Source organism: Caloenas nicobarica, chromosome 3, assembly GCF_036013445.1.
Source record: "Caloenas nicobarica isolate bCalNic1 chromosome 3, bCalNic1.hap1, whole genome shotgun sequence".
In the NCBI taxonomy this organism is placed as follows: Eukaryota; Metazoa; Chordata; class Aves; order Columbiformes; family Columbidae; genus Caloenas; species Caloenas nicobarica.
The window spans coordinates 108,751,838-108,768,043 of record NC_088247.1 but is presented as its reverse complement, the minus strand read 5'-3'; the positions used below and the strand labels follow the sequence as shown (position 1 = coordinate 108,768,043).

Genomic DNA, 16,206 nt, shown 5'->3' with positions numbered 1-16,206 from the left:
TTCATGCTTGGCCCCTGGTGGGATCTTGCCCCCAGCCATCACCCCTCCTGCAGGGACGTGAAGGGACACCAGCAGGTACACCTGCAGGGGATATGCAGGGATGCTTTGCCCATAAGGCTGAGAGCAGTCACACAGTGTCTCTTTTCCAGTGATCTCTCATAATTTTGAGCCAAACTGGGCTGGACAGAGATGAGACCCTGGCTGGTACAGGAGCCTGGCAATGCAACAGCACAGCTTTCGGTCTTTGGCTCCCAGCAAAGATGATAAATCTGAGTTTATTGACCTGACCATGCAAGAGAGGCCACAGCTTCACATCCTTGGGAAGATGAACCTTCATCCTCTGTGATCTGCAGTGTGCCTGAAACACCAGCTGACACCCTCCTGGCTGGCAAACCCCTACAGTGATCCCAGAGGTGTTTTGGGAGAGTTGAGGAGGAGGCTGGGTGCCAAAAGGTTGCCCAGTCTTCTGCCAGAGGCATCCCAGAGTGACACTCCTTCCATGAAAAGCTCCATGTTTCCCCACATGAGGCAGGGTGGTGAGCATGGAGCCCATGCTGGCACCCAGGAACAGGTGCCACAAGACCACCAGGAGCCCTGGGCTCACACCCCAGCCATATTACAGGGAGGGGGTTTGCAGAAGGAAGATGCTCCCATCGAAGTCTAGGCAAGCTGGGAACAAGGGAGGGTATCTCCTCCACAGCCTTTCCCAACCTGCTGCCTCCCTGAATTTTCTAGTGGAGGTCCAGCATGCTGTAGGTTCTTCCCAGAAGGATCGCAGGGACATCCGAGGACCACAGCTTTAAAGTCCAGAGCAGCACACAGAGGAAAGGTCCCCTGCTTTTAAAAAGAATCTCTCACCCAGGGCACATGTTGCTTCCAGCCCCAAACAGACCTCTGCCCTTCATCTCCCAGCTCAGCATCTGCCTGTGAAGAGCTGATGTACTCTCAGTGGCTGCTCCTCTCCACCCCACCCTGTGCCCCTTCGCACACCTGCAGCACCAGGTGTGACTCAGCCGGGTTTCGGCAGCCTCTTGCACGCACACACTGTGCGTTGCCAGAGGGGGTTGCTATTGCCTCTGAGGGCAGGTTCCCACCCTAAGCATGGCATCTCCAATGCCAACATTTGGAAGAATACTGGCCCACAGTCCCCCAGAGGTCAGGGGGATGTGAGCATTGCTCAAACATCTAAAGCAAAGCTACTGCCCTGGTCATGCCTGTACAACACCTCCCTGTGCTGCCAGCCATGGGGCCAAGCCCGGCCACTGGAAAGCTCTGCTTCCAAGCCAGGTTTTGGCATTTTGGCAGCTCTCCTGGTTAGATGAGGAACCGCTTCACTGCAGCAGATGAAGCCAGGGTGGCTCCATGCCAGTGTTATCTCAGAAGGAGAGAGCAGTGGCTCCACAAGCTGCCCTGGTTTGGAGGCAGTCTGCATTCCTTGGCTGAGCCGGGAAGGAGGGATGAAGAGGGTGCCAGCCGGGGGAAGATGGCTCCACAGGCTGTGGCAGAACCTGCCCTGCCTGTGCTTCCCTGCTGAATTTCAAAGCACTCCACCAGGCTGACTCACCAGGCTCATGTCTCCCTGCCTCCCACGGCCCCTGCCACTCCCAGCGTCTCCCTCTCTTTCTCCACCGATACCTCCGCTTCTTCCCACTCCCTCCCGCCTGCTCGGCGCTGTCTCTGCAGCCACCCACTCGCTGCGGCTCTGCTCCCTCAGGGCGCCCGGCGTCACCCCAAGTTGCCGGGCTGCTCCCCGCCAAGCCTCTGAGTCCTGCTCCCCTCCCCATGGAAATGGCACCCAAATGCTCCTGTGATGCCTGTGCTGCGTGTCAGACCCCAGTGGCACCACCTGAGCATCCTCCTTGGTGGCACCTATGGCTCTGAGGCTTGGGGAAAGGAGCTGCTGGAGGACTCGTGCCCCCCACACCCCCACACATGGTCCAGTACCACTCTGGGAGGATGAGGTGACCCCCTTGGAGAGATGTCCGCTCTCACAAGGTGGTCAGCAGAGCCCCGAGCTCACAGACTCTGCCATAGAAACACACCCACACAAGCATCTGTCTCTGGAGGCCCCTTTGAAGCCCCTTCCCCATCTTTTCTCACACTGCCTAACTTCTTTTTGTTGCCTGGTTTCCTGTGATCTCACTGCGTCCACTGTTCCTTGCTGGGACCTTTGGTGTGTTCCTACCGAGACTGATACAGCACCAGAGGTTGCAAAGGTAGTGAAATCCCAGGAGTTTCCTGCAAATTGGTAGATACATAGAGGACAGAAAGTTACTCTCTCTTACTGTTCTCACAATGCTTAAAAATATATCACACACACACAGCCTTTATTAGATACCAGTGAATCCACATGGGCTCTAACCTCCAAAAGCCACATCCATGCAAGTCAGAGCCAGTTGCTGGTGTTGGTGGTCCTCAGTTTCCATGATTTCTCTGATGTTTTCACCAGAGACATCTCTCTACGCTCCAAACCCATCAACTGCATGAACAATGAAGAAATGGAGTGGCAGCCACTTGTTTTTGACCTGTGTTTTGGATTTCACATGTCCAAAGAAGGGCAACTAAGTTGATGAAGGGAGCACAAGTCTTATGAGGAGCAGCTGAGGGAGCTGGGGCTGTTCAGCCTGGAGAAAAGGAGGCTGAGGGGAGACCTTATCGCTGTCTACAACTACCTGAAAGGAGGTTGTAGCATGGAGGGTGTTGGTCTCTTCTCTCAAGTAGCAAGTGGTATGATGAGAGGAAATGGCCTCAAGTTGCACCAGGAGAGGTTTAGATCAGATATAAGGAAAAATTTATTCACAGAAAGGGTTGTCAGGCATTGGAACAGGCTGCCCAGGCAAGTGGTGGAGTCACCATCCCTGGAAGTGTTTAAAAGACAAGTAGAGGAGGTTCCTAGGGACATGGTTGAGTGGTGGACTTCACAGTGTTAGGTTTATGGTTGGCCTCAATGATCTTAAAGTTCTTTTCCAACCTAAATGATTCTGATTCTCTCTGACAGGTCAGGGAAAGCTTTGCCCCTGTGGGTCCCTCCAGAGTGGGTGTCAATACCCACGAAGATGAGCAGCTTCCCTGTCTGTGGGCCCGATTCTGACTCCCAAGGGGGCCTCAGCTACTGCTGGACCACAAAGGGAAGGCTACAGTGGGTGGTCTACTGAAACCCCACATGCTGGTTTTATCCTTCAGAGATGTCATCATTCCTTGCATTATGTTCCACTCTTAGCACCACCACATCTCCATGGTCCCATTTTGCTGCCCAGATGGTGCCTGCTTCAGCAGGGTGACTTATGCAAACAGACGGCATTGCCCTGGCAAAGACACATTTTCCCTGCCAATGGGATGCACTGCTGTCAGGATGCACTACACGTCAGGATGAGCTGCTGTTGGGCTGTGTTGCTGTCAGGATATGCTGCATATTGGGATGTGCTGCTGTCAGAATGTCCTGCTGCTGGGATGCACTGCTAACATGATGCACTGCCCATGAGGGTGTGTTGCATGTGCTCACAGAGGCTGAGAGTTCAAGCAAGGAGCATGAAGCCCAGCTGCTGGGCAAGACCACCCTGTCCCATTAGATGACTGGGACCACAACCTTTTATCCAGGGGTAGGGAAAGCTCAACCCAAAAAGGTGGGTGTTGGCTGGTGCTAGTAGAAAAAAGGTGAATGAGCCACAACTGGGGTCTGACCCACCCAGTCTCTTCCCAGGTTCCTAAAAATAACAAGAGCACTTCCAAAACACCTTTAAAATCCTTGCTTCTCACAGTTGGCACAGGCTGATAAACTGCCATACTGCACAGGGGTCTGTGGGGGGCTGTGCTTCCCCATCCTGCAACTCCTGCCAGCTCTGCCACCCCTCTCCCAGCTCAGACCTTGGCGGTAGAAAATCCCCTGTCCCCTCCCCAAGGACAAATGGCACCTTTGGGGCCCCCAAGGCTTCCTCATTCCTGCCAGATGACTGCTGCCATAAACCTCATTGTATGCATATAGGGTTTATACATTTCTTTACCATTTTGAGGGGCTGGGCCAGCTGGGAAGTAGGTGCTGTCCCTGCCATCCCTCTCCTTTTGCAGGGAATGGGAAGATTAATAGCATGATGGAGCAGTGATAAGGACACAGAGAGTCAATGATGAGCTGGAGGAAGGAATAGCTGTTTCAGGTTGGGAGCTCAGGGACGGTCCCACTGCTGCCACCCCTGGCCAAGTGCCCTTGCATTGCAGCTCCCTGGGGGCTTTGGCAGTAGTAGGAAGAGAAGATGAAGTCCATCTGGACTCCTCTCAGCTCCTCTCCAACCAGGAGGACTGCCAGGACAGTCTTGGCCATTGGCACTGCTGACGCCAGCTCCAGCACAAATGTGCTCCCACCTAGGCCACAGGAGGGATTGGGATGTCCCGGCCCTTGTTCAAACACTGCCACGTTAGAGTTGGACCTTTTCCGCTCCCTGTCCTGGTGCCACAGGTGCACTCAGCAGGGACCCAGCACTGCTGCCAGGGTCCCTGCTCGTCCCCCTTTTGCTATAGCAGAGAATGTGCTCCAACATGCCTGGCATGAGTTACGCATGGGGATACATGCTCACTGCCTGCAAAATCACCCAGGGAGTGCAGCGGTGCCGCTTCCAGCCAGGCTCCTTTCCCTACAGCTGTGGTTTGACAGCTGGGGACGGGCTCGGTGCCAGCTGTAGCACCCATGGGTGCCTCTGTCTCCTCCTCACCCACCCAGCTGGGGCCAAACCCCAATGTTAGCCCTCCTCTCCCTGCTCCTCACATGGCTGCAGTGCCACAGCCCAAGAAGCCTCCTCCTCCTGGGAAAACCCAGGAGAGTGGGAGCCAGGGGGTGCAGCACCCTGCAGGGCTCCCCCCGCTTTGGGGGCCAGGGACCCACACACCTCTCTCTCTTGCAGCATCCCTGGCGCTGGGTCAGGGTTATCTTTGCTGTGTGAACTACAGGGCGATTGCTTGCAGAATTACTTCGCCAACATTTTTTTCTTTTGCACAAGGATTTTTATCTCCCGGTGCCTTTTACAATGTTTGCCAGGAAAAAAAAAACAAAACAAAACAAAACAAGAAACAACCCCATGCCCATAAGCGTCTCTGCTCTCAACTCCTGACAGCACTGCTGCAATACCTGCCTCCCGCCATCCACGGGCAAGGGTCTGTGCGATTGCCACCAATATAATTATAAAGTGCTGGGTTTACATCCTCCCTTCGCTGTTGTGCAGGTAGACTTTGGCCTCCGCTGCATAACCACCCGTCCCCACTCAGGGTAAGCATGTGAAGGATGGAGCCAGCGTGCAGCTCCCCAGGTCAGGTACCTGCTGCAGCACCCCTAAATGAAGGGTATGGACAAGCCGTGCCATGGGAAAAGCATGGTGAGATGGCAGGGGGCCAGCATCCAGACTTCCCCTGTCCTGGTGGTGCTGGGGAAGGAGCCTGGAGTGGCTGTGGACATGGAGGCCCCTTTGCACCCTCTGGTCAGGGTGAAATGAGGCCATGGCAGAGCGAGCAGCAGCAGCGGAGCCCACACCTTAGTTTATTTACCTGGAGGTGACCTGCTGGCGCACTCACCGCCGGGGCTGGCTGGCTAACGTGTAACCACACATCACCCGGCTACAAAACCCACAGGGCTCATGTAGCGGCTGCCCCAGGTTCCCGTCCTCCTAGCTGGAAGGAGGAAGCGCACAGGGAAATTCAAATCTAAAGCAACTGTTTTGCAGGCTGCAAAGGGAAGGAAAGCTTCAATGCTTCCTTGCTCACAAAAGGAGTAAAAGAAGGGTTTACCCCATCTGGTTTTCTCTTTTCTCCATCATTAAAATCTCAGGACGATCAGACCCGTTTACTTCCAGCTCCCTGGGAAGATCTTGTCTGGGCCCCGGGACTTGTCTACATGGGAGGAGCAAGAAAATTCATCCAGACTGCTGGGGAAAGCGGGCCAGAGGCTGATGGAGCCCCTGTACAAATGCTGAAGGGATGAGCTGGGGTGGCTTTCACTTCAATTGTGCCCATCAGAAAATAAAACTCGCTCAAACCAGGCATACCCCCACCTGCCTGGAGAGGAAGCTAACCTGGTCAAAACAAGGCATTTTTAATACATGCATTTCATTAATTTAAATTATTTTTTTAGTCTCTGCACAGAGAAGCCCTTAGCAGCCCTACCTCTTAATTACAGAGGGAGGACACAAAACCTTTAACGCATTTCCATTTTTCTTCGCCATGTTTCAAGTTTTTGAATATAGACAATATGACCTCCCCTCCAGCAAATCTGATAGAAACATTCACTGTCTGACTGCTCCTGGACAATGCCTACACTGCAGCAAACAGGTCTGTAGCTATTCGGGGGGGGATAATTACATTTCTCAAAGTGGAAAAGGCATCACGGTGAGAAAAAAAGCACCTATGACACAGCCATTCTCTTTAGCGCTGCCACAAGAAGAAAATCAATGCTAGTAGCAGCAGGCATGGAGCACAGCCCTCCTCGGGGGGCTCTCCTGTGCGCTCCTCTCCATACCTCTCCCGAGATGTCTGGCTGATGGCATGCAGGCACGCACACACACACCAGCCGCACGCCCAGACCCCCGGAAAGTGGCCAAAGTGCCAGAGAGAGCGGTCGGGTACCAGGACAGTCCCCTTGCAATGCCTGGGAGGGCTGGGCTGGCCCCGCTGGGATCTCCAGGCTGGATTCCCAATAGCAGCACAGGCAGCCGCCTCCAGCGGCTTCATGGAGCAGATGGGAACTTCGTTTAGGTTGAGTTTGGGCTTTTTTTTGGTATTCTTTCTGACAGGTAGCCGAGCCGTTGTGTCTTGGTGGAGTGCCCCAGGTGTGTGCAAACTTGCCGGTGTGAGCACACACGCCTGCACATGCACAAACCAGCTCTGCAAAGGGGAAAAGGCACCTAGCTCATCAAAACTCCTGCAAAAACACCCCAAAAGCTTTACGAAAACACATCTTACAGATTTATTATTATTATTATTTGTTTGTTTGCAGTTTGAGAAGAGAGATTGGTTCTACATGTTGCAGGGGACAAATGGAGCTGAGCAAGGGGCTGTGGTTCAGGCCATGAACCTGGAAACAAGCTCAGTTCAAACTTTATCTCCATCCTCTGCCATTTTTTGCAGGGTTTTTCTTTAGGCTTTAGTGCTACTGGTGACCTGCTAAGGCAAGCTGCAACTGAGCAGCCTGTTTTTTGGATTCTCTGGTGAGTAATACAGAGTTGAGCTAACATGGCCACCTCTTCCCTTCGCGGGATGCTCCCCTGCTTGGTGTAACCACTCATTACACAAAGCTTAGCCAGAACTCCTCCACATCTGTCAAAATGGTTGGAATGGGCAAATAAACATGGAAGCCTTACTGAGACAGGACTGCAATGCAACGTCACCAAGGGAGCTGGTGAATGCCTGTGTGTGTGAAGGGGAGGGAGGGGGTGGATGAGGCACAGAGGTTGCACAAGCTTCATTTGCTTTGGAAACCAGGATAAAAATGCCCCCTAAGCATTGATTTCAGACTTGTTATCCAAGATCACTGTAAAGACCTGAGCTGTTTGCCCGGGGGAAAAATGGCCTTCAGCTTTTTGGTGTCTTCTTCACACGTGAGTCAACCCTTCCCTGACTGGTGCTCAGCCCTGTCTCCATGAGACACGCATCCTGCTACAGCCAGGCCAGCAAAGGAGAAGCCAAGGCACAGGAAAGAGCACATCAAAGAAAGGTATGGGCATAACACACCAGGAACCAGCTATTAGCAGCCACAACGTTTGTTTGAGGAAACCTCACGTGGAGAGCAACCATCAGAGCCAGCAAAGAAAACGGTCCTCCTGAGCCACACTTCCCTCAGCACAACCTCATCCTCTGGCTCACCCTCTGTTTGAGAGCATCAGCAGCACAGCTTGTCTCCCTGCAAGGAGCTACCATCGCTTTGCCAGTCATACACACCCCATTGGCCCCATGAGACATCTCTGCAACAGGCCTGGGGTGGTCAACATTGTGTTTGTTGGAGGAATGCTGAAATCTCCTTCTCTCTTGTCCTTCAGCTGTCAGCTGAAAAGGCTTTCCCCAGCAGCATCACCACTGGGCGCTCCTGCTTCCCTCCTCTATCACTCCCCACTCCCTGCCTCTGCAGTGTGCCTCTGGCTCGGCTTACCCAACCCAGCCAGAAAAGTGGCCAGAACATTGAGAATTGGCTTTTCTACGTTGTTGCTGCTGCAGGGTATTAAGCCAGACTCAGCTGTTAATCTGGTCCATGGCTGGGCGAGCACTTCAGCAAGCCCTGGCCCTTGGGAGGGAAGAGAGGAGAGCAGGAACACCTGAAGAACACCATGGAAGAAACTCAGGCTATGAAAGAACGGCCTGAACATTACCCACCAGGGGTTTTAGCCTCTCAAGTGATTAATGCCAGGGTTGGGTAGAGGCTCTCGGCTTCCCGCTGGGCTGAGCTGTGCCCTTCCACAGTGCCATGGGCACTGCCCTGCCTCACATTCTCCACACATCTGGCTCAACCCTGTTCTTGGCACTCCAGAGGCCTTGGATGCATTATAAGCACTTATGCACAAGTCTTAATAACAGTAAACACACTGATGTGAGCAAAACTATTAGACTCAATTGAAATATTATCATTCCCACTAATTTCACCTTTAATTTTAATCACATTCGTTCAGCAAAGAGATGAAAAAGATTATAACAAGGAGGGATCAGCTTCACACATTTGGTTTTCCTCTCCCGCTCCGGATTGGGCTGGGGATGTGACATGGCCATCCCCTCACAGCAACCGCTCTGTAACTCATCTAAACTCTACCCGGAGATATCCAGGTCCAGTTTTGAGATAGGGACTGCAGTACCTGCTGAGTTTGAAATTCTGTGTGCCCCTCCATTCTGCCTGGCAGCAAGCTGTGGCTGATCCTTGCAGAAAAAAGAACAGGAAGAAGTTGGGAATAAGCCTACACCTTTCACAATAAACCTCCCACCTTCCCATGCATTTGTGGTTTACAGAGTTCATGAGCCAAAAGCAACATCCAGACATCAAGGGCACTCCAGAAATTTGTCCAGTTCCTTTCTGAATCTGTAGATAAGTTCAGCTTCTGTACTGCCAGGGGCAATGACTTCTACAACTTGCTCGCACATGGTGTGAACTTCTTTTTACTTGGCTTAAGCTTGCTACCCGCACACCCACTGGTTGCCCCTGGACTGTGGGAACTGGCAAACGATTGCTCCCTGCCCTCTTTCAGGTTTTTAGAGACCTTGTGGTATATCCCACCTCCCCACTAGACACCCTTTTGTTTGATACATCCGCACGAGTCACTCTTCTGCACCTCTGTGTGCTCATCTGGGTGATAAAGCAGCAGAATGACTGCAGACAAGTTCCCTGAGTGTGACCTGAGCCTGTGAATGCTCTGTATGAGCCAGGGGGAGCTTTGCTTTAAAGTGTTACACTGTGAAAATGTCCTGAAAGGCTGAAGTCCTCCATCTGAAGCCTGAAGTGCATCTCAACATGGTGGATCAGAGTCATTTATGACAGTGATCTGTTGCCTTCACACGGGAACACCGGGAACAAATTTTTCTGTGTCTTCAAAGCACTCAGATACTCAAGTGAGGAAGTGCCAGGGAAAAGCCCCCAGGAGGATGAATAATGCTGTCCTCAGAGCACAAAAACCTGCAAAATACGAGGCCTAAGGCCACACTCTGAACAATGAGAAGAAACCAAACAACTGAAGAGCTGCTTTCTCCAGCTGCTTGTCCTTTGCTATTTGGGTTTTCTGGGCAAGGAAAGCGCAGAACAGGAGGTCTTAATGCAATAAAAGCAAAACATCTTTCTTGAACTCCGAATATCTTTTGTTTGCTTTTCAGAGCTGCAATCGCACTGGAAACGCAAGTGCACGCCGGCAGGAAGCTCCAGAAAACAGCCCCTCGGGAAAGGCAGCGGGGCAGCTGCCCGTGTTCCCCATTTCAGGGACGCTCCCCCAGCAGCGGCGCCGAGGGGGCAAAGGCCCTTTCGCAGCCGCCCGTGTTGGCGCTTCCGACCAGAAGGCCCGGCCGCGGCAGGGCAGGGCAGGGCAGGGCCGCTCAGCGGGCTGCCGGAGCGCTGCCTGCGGGATCCCGCTCCCGCTGCGGCCCCACGAGCAGGCCCGGCTGCCGCACCCCAGCCCCCGGGCGCACGGCCCAAGGCCGCGGCCACCGCGCTGCCGCAGGGCCGGGGCTGGCCCTGGCCCGGGAGGAGCGAGGGTCCCCCAGACCTCGGCAGGAGAGCCGGGCAACCCCGGCGGCCGCTCCCCGTGCGGGCCGGGCGGCCGGACCGCCCCGTCTCCCGCCCGGGGGGACGGGACGTCGCTCGACCCCACCCCGCCTCGGCGATCCGTTGCTCTGGTCTGGGTCGATGCAATCGGCTGTGGGCGGGGCGTGCCTGCTCCCCCCGCACGCTCCTGCCGCCCGGCCCTTCCCCCCGCGGCGAGCGGACGGCTCCGGCGCGCGGCGCCCGTCCCGCCGGCGGCGATGTCGCGGCGGGCCCGGGCGGTGCTGGCTGTCTCCGCGCTGCTCTCCGCCGCCACCGTGGTGGCCGTGCACGTCCAGCAGCGGCGGGAGCGGGAGGTGAGTGGCCCGCCAATCGGGGCGGGGGGGGAGAGGGCGAGCGGGGCACCGCCCGCGCCCACCGGCAGGACAGGCCCCGCCCCCTCACCTGGAGGCCTGGCCAGAGGTGTCTGCTAGAGCCCCGCCCCCTCCCCGGAGCCCCGCCCCTCACCTGGCAGCTTGGGGTCTCAGGGCGGAGCCCCGCCCTCTCCTGGCGCCCCGCCCCTGCGTGCGCCCCGCCCCTTGCCCCTTCCCCCTCCGGACCCCGCAGCCACTCCACGTGTCTTTGGCTTCTGCTCCTCGCTCGCCCTGCCCGCCCCTGAGCACAGCGAGCCGGAGCCACGGCGTCCTGGCACCTTTCGTGCCCCTGCCTGAAACTGGGGGCTGCGGGAGCTCGGGTGTGCCCATCCCGGAGGCCATCGCTGTGCCTGCAGAGCAGCACCCAGCCAGTGAGCTGCCGCCCCTGCTCTGCTGCTGGTGTTTCTCTCTCCACGAACTACCCCTTCTGCACCTTCTCCTGCCTTGGCACCCACCCTTTCCATGCTCATGTAGCTGCACCCGCTCCCTTATGCCTTATCCCATGCATTTGCCTTCAGGAGCAAGAGGCTGCTAGAGGAGCTCAGGGTGAGGCAGGACAGGCTCAGTGGATGCGGTTTCCTCATCCTCTCCGGCCGCTGGGGGTGTCAGGGTGCAGGAGGGATATAGCCTTGCACCCTCTAGGCCAAAGAGCACCACCCTGGCAGCATTCCCCTGTCCTGCCTGCCATCCTGCTGGTGCTTGTCCCTCTGGCAATGCATGTGCTCTGCTTTTCCTGGGCTCCAGAAATACCTCCTGTGAAAGGGCAAACAGTGCTGTTCTGTGCGATGCAGCCTGCCCTGGTGCCCTTCTTGATCTGACAGGGCGGGCAGAGTGCAAGCTAACAGAAATACCATGTGCTAATTAAAGAGGGAAGTTTTCTGTGCTACATTCACAAAAATCAGGTAATTTCTGGCAGGCACCCTGTGCAAGAGAGCCCCACCACCAAAAGTGTCAGGTCAGATGGTAGTGGGTCCCTGTACAAAGAAATCCTGCCCGGGACTGAAAGTCCCATGATTGCAGAATGGATAAATTGCACATGACAGAAATTTGGGCAATAAGTGTGCAGGTTTAGACCCTGTAAATGAGCCAAAGGGGTATTGATATGAGGACATACATCTGATTTCACCCCCCCTTATTTACAAAAAAAAAATCCAGAAAATGCATACAAAAAGAACTTATGTTAAATGACTGTTGTTAAAGATCTGAAGCAGTCAGAAGTCACAAACCATCAGAGGTCAAGTTGCTAGTCCATCAGCTCAGTTGCCTGTTGCATGGGCTTCACAATGCAGGCCATAATTACGGGATTTTTTTTTTTTTTCCCTCAAGAGATTGTCTCTGCCAGTGCTTGAGAATGATGGATCTTGGAGGATTAGGCTGATGTGGGTAAGGAAAGAGGCAGGTTGGAAAATTGCTGTTGGAAAATTGATTGAATGGCACAGGCAGCAGCTGGAAGAGGAAAGCTGGTCTCTTGGAGTGGGGATGGGTAATGGTTCTGCACCTGCCGGAGCTGACATAGGTGCTGGGTAGATCACTTAAGCTCAGCTTTTTGCAGGTAATTGCTAGCTAATTCAGTGTATCTGCCTTGAGCCACCAGAGTGGCAGGAATATGTGCTAAATGCTCCTAAACTACAGCTGAAATAAATGGGACCTGTAATTTGAGCATGTGATGCAGAACAACACATGCTCTGAAAAAAATCACACTTGGGTGTTTCAGTGAGACACCTAAACTTAATGGATGTGTTTGACCCTAATCTTTGGCTAATATCTCTCCCTCATCTCATACAGAGACTGTGAAAATAAATCAATGTTTACAAAATGTTCATATTCTGTAAGGGTTGCAGGCATAAACCAGTCTATGGGTAAATGAATAATGCCACTGTCAGAATGGGATCTGTGTGTCATGAAGTAACACCTTGGGCAACAGGCTGGAGAAGGAATGTGAAACTGAAGCCTGGGTACTTGTTCAGGATCCAGTCTCAGCAATGAACAAGACAGTGGTCCCCTGGTATGTAGAGGCGATGCTGTAAGTCACGTGCAGAACACAGGTAAATTAAGGGCACAACAGCAAGTTTACAGGATGCATTCTTCCGGTGTATGAAATATGTCTCTAGTAAAAGAAGTGATGGATCAGCAAATGAGTTGATCTGGTTAATGCTCTCTGGTTGCTTCATATATTTCTAATGATACCAGGAAGAAAACAGGGACTTGTTGCCCTTTGCCTGTTCCTGTTGCTCTATGCTTTAGCTATTGCTTGGTTTGCAAAATAACATCAAATTGCTTTAAAGGATTAAATTTGCTGCTGTGAGCTTCTGCCTGTGGAGATTCTAGGTTTCCCAAATGAGACAACGGCGAGCCGCTTTCTCCCCATGGGTCTAACATATTTTTCCATTGCTGTAGAGGGTATTTGTGTCACTGCTGTTCATTTCCATCAGATAGTTTTGCTGAGTGTCCTTAGAGGTGGACGGGTCAAAGGATCTAGCTGGTCAGTGACAAAACCTTTATGGTGTTTTGGGGGACAGATGCAGTGCCTGTTCTTTGCTATCCATCCTAACACCCAGGCATAGGCACAGCCTGTGAACTCTGTGTAGGTAGCTTGTGACTTTAGAGGTGCCTGACCTGTACGTATGGGGATGGGTTTGCAAACCAGTCCTCTAGAATTAGAAGTTATCTCCCCAAAAGCTGAATTTGATGCTAATGTGTGTATGTTTGCAGGGATATTAGCGTTCCTCAAGATGCTGCCGCTGCAGAAGCAAAGCCAAAATTCTCAACTCTTTTTTTCCAGCAGTTTAACATAATTTTAAATCAATTTTAAATTTTAAATAAATTTAAATTTTAAGTTTAAATTCAGAAGTGCTAAGTCTCAAAGTTTATCTTTTATAAATGAAATCTGAGATTTTCTCTCTGTAGTTCTTCATCTTCAAGTCAGAGAATAATGGCTTCATGTTTAAGGAACCCAGTTATTTAGAGAATGTAATGGAAATAAGTAACATGGACATTATGCAGTCCTGGTGTATGGATTATTTCAGGTTTATCTTTATGCAGATTAATAAAGTTTTGATTTTTATAAATTGAGTTGCCAGGCACAAATTGAATTGAGCTTGCGCACATTTATCTAAGCTGATGCAGAAGACAAGCAGGCCTAACTTCTGAGAATAGAGGATAGTGAGAAGATTAACTTTTTCGTAGCGCTTTGTCACTCATGATACTCAAATTATAAAGGTGTATTTTGCAAACTGTGCATTTTCAAAGTAAATGCATTCACTATCTGAAAGATTGCAAAATAGCTGTGTTTTCTGAAGGAAAAATAATTACATTCTTGATGTAATTGTTCAATTACATTGTAGCTCCTCACATCCTTTATTGTTAACTAATAGTAATGAAATTTTAAGTTTGTGAACTTTAGTGATTACTAATTTGTAAACTGAGTTCAGTTGACTGAAGCTGGTTTTATTAGATTTTATTAGTTTAATTTCCGGAGAGAGTTTTGATTATTGGGGGATATATGTGTCTGTGCATTTTCTTAACAAGATAAAACATTTCTTAAACAAACAAAACCTTTCTACTTTAATCTTGACAAGAGAAATAAGTGCCTTTGAAATGTGCAGTTATTTGCATTCTAGATGAAGAATAAACCCCTGTAAGAACTTGTCAAATAATAATCAAACATCTTCTAAAATGACTTTAGGGTCAGCTTTCAAATAAATTTTTTGCAGGTGCATTTTTGCATTATTCAAACAGGTCAAATAAATTATTCATCCATTTTTTTCCCATTGGGCTTAGTAATTATTCATATCTCCAGTAGCTAGTGGCTAACCTTAGTACCTGTGAAACTTTCTCATTCCTAAATCCAAGCTGAGCATGAGTCAGTAAGTTAGGCAGGTAGATAGTACTTTAACCAAACTAAGGTTCTCATCTTTAGTTGGGTTAAAATGCAATCACATGGTTTGATTTAGATGTGAGCCAGGATTGGCTCTCAAAAATAATTTCAGTTTTTTCTACTCATGTATAACGTTTCTGTCCTCATGTGCCATATTATCTGATAAGCTTCTGACTATTGCTTTGAAATCTGGTCTGAATATCTAAAAGCATATCGCCTGCCCAAGGAGTTCAAGCCAAACCACCAAAGTGGACTGGGCATCCCGTGTTCTCATTTGCACTGACACTTGTCTTTGGTTAGCCAGCTCAGGGAGTTAAATCAGCAGAGTATGACTTGCTTTGCAAAGAAAAAAATGGAGGGAGAGTTGTTTTCTCCTGGCTGAGCTGTCTGGCCCTGGGGAGTATGGAGCTGGAGGATGGTGGCAGCACATGCTTTGGTTGGCCGATTTTGCCAGGGAACTGTATCTCAGCCGTACGTCATGTGCACAACCGAAGACACGCTTCACATGGTCCCTGTTTCCTTTCAGAGTTAGTGTTAGCCTTGCCAACTCCTCCATCCCGTGTCTGATCTCATCACCCTGCCACTCATATCCCTCTGCTGCCTCACCTCCCCCAGATGTGCACATCTGGAGTAGAGCAGCTGGTTCACAGCTTGTCCCTCCCCTCCTTTTCCCCACCCAAATCCACGTCACCGGTTTTGGTTTCACTTATTTTGCATTCCTCTGGTGAAAAGTAAAGGTTAAACATTTCAGCTAATTATCAGAGTGAAAAAACCCTTCCAGGTAGCAGAGAGAGAAAAGTGTATGGAGGAAACAAATAGTAGCTGGGATTTTCTTAGGGCTTTTTATACCTGTTGAAGGCTTACCCAGCAGTTTGAAAACTGCTGATGTATGTTGCACATGTTATCTCCTTTACCTAAAATGTTTATTATAAATATTTTTTGAATGAAGTGCTTGTTCCAGAGCTTGGCAAAAGCAGGCTGTGGGACTTCGATCAGCTTTGCAACAAGAGTTTACAAGGTTATTTTTTAAGAGTAAGACATGAGCAGAAAGAAACAGAAGAAGACACCTGGCAGTTTTTCTTAAAATCATTTCCAATTTGCCACCAAATTCTCTCCAGGCAGAGAAGTTTTGAGGAGATTAGTTCAATTTGGTAAAGATTTAGGGCAGAGGTAATGGAATTTTATAGATCGCGTCCCTCTTGCACAGCATAGGAACTATGCACAGCATAGGAACTATGGGTGCGTAGCATTTATTTGCTCAATAGCTTTACCACTTAGTAAACACACCCATCTGAAGTGAGTGCAAACAAAGCGCTTTTTGGTGAAGTACCTTCAGCTTATTGATACTGAGTATCAGCTCCTGTAGTTTTAGATTCAAACCACATTAAGTGGCTGTGGCTACAGGTGGTGGCAGAGGACTGAGGACTTGCAAAGCCAGCCTGGTGAACAGCCCTGCAGGAGGGATTAAAGCTGGGTGGGGGTTAATCACATTCAGCATCCAAGAGGCTGTGACCAACCCTGTTGCTTGTTGCTTGTGTTTTCAGAGGCTGCACAGTGGAGTTCTCCGAGATCTTGAGCGTCAAAATCAGAAAAAGGAGAATATTCGCCTGCTAGAAGAGCAGATTGCTTTGACAAAGCAGCTTATGGAAGAAAGAGACAAGGCACTAATGGAAAAAGGGTCCCACCAGTCCTAGGCACAATCCTAAGTTGTC

The 16,206-nt window shown here is 51.0% G+C and overlaps 1 protein-coding gene across 1 annotated transcript; it reads left to right on the top strand.

Moving 5' to 3' along the window:
* Positions 1 to 10,426: 10,426 nt before the first annotated feature.
* Positions 10,427 to 16,197, top strand: LOC135987592 (protein PET117 homolog, mitochondrial). Its single transcript, XM_065632596.1, has 2 exons — positions 10,427 to 10,560; positions 16,039 to 16,197. The coding sequence occupies exons 1-2, from the start codon at positions 10,465 to 10,467 to the stop codon at positions 16,186 to 16,188; spliced, it is 246 nt and encodes an 81-aa protein (XP_065488668.1). The 5' UTR covers positions 10,427 to 10,464; the 3' UTR covers positions 16,189 to 16,197.
* The last annotated feature ends 9 nt before the right edge of the window (positions 16,198 to 16,206 follow it).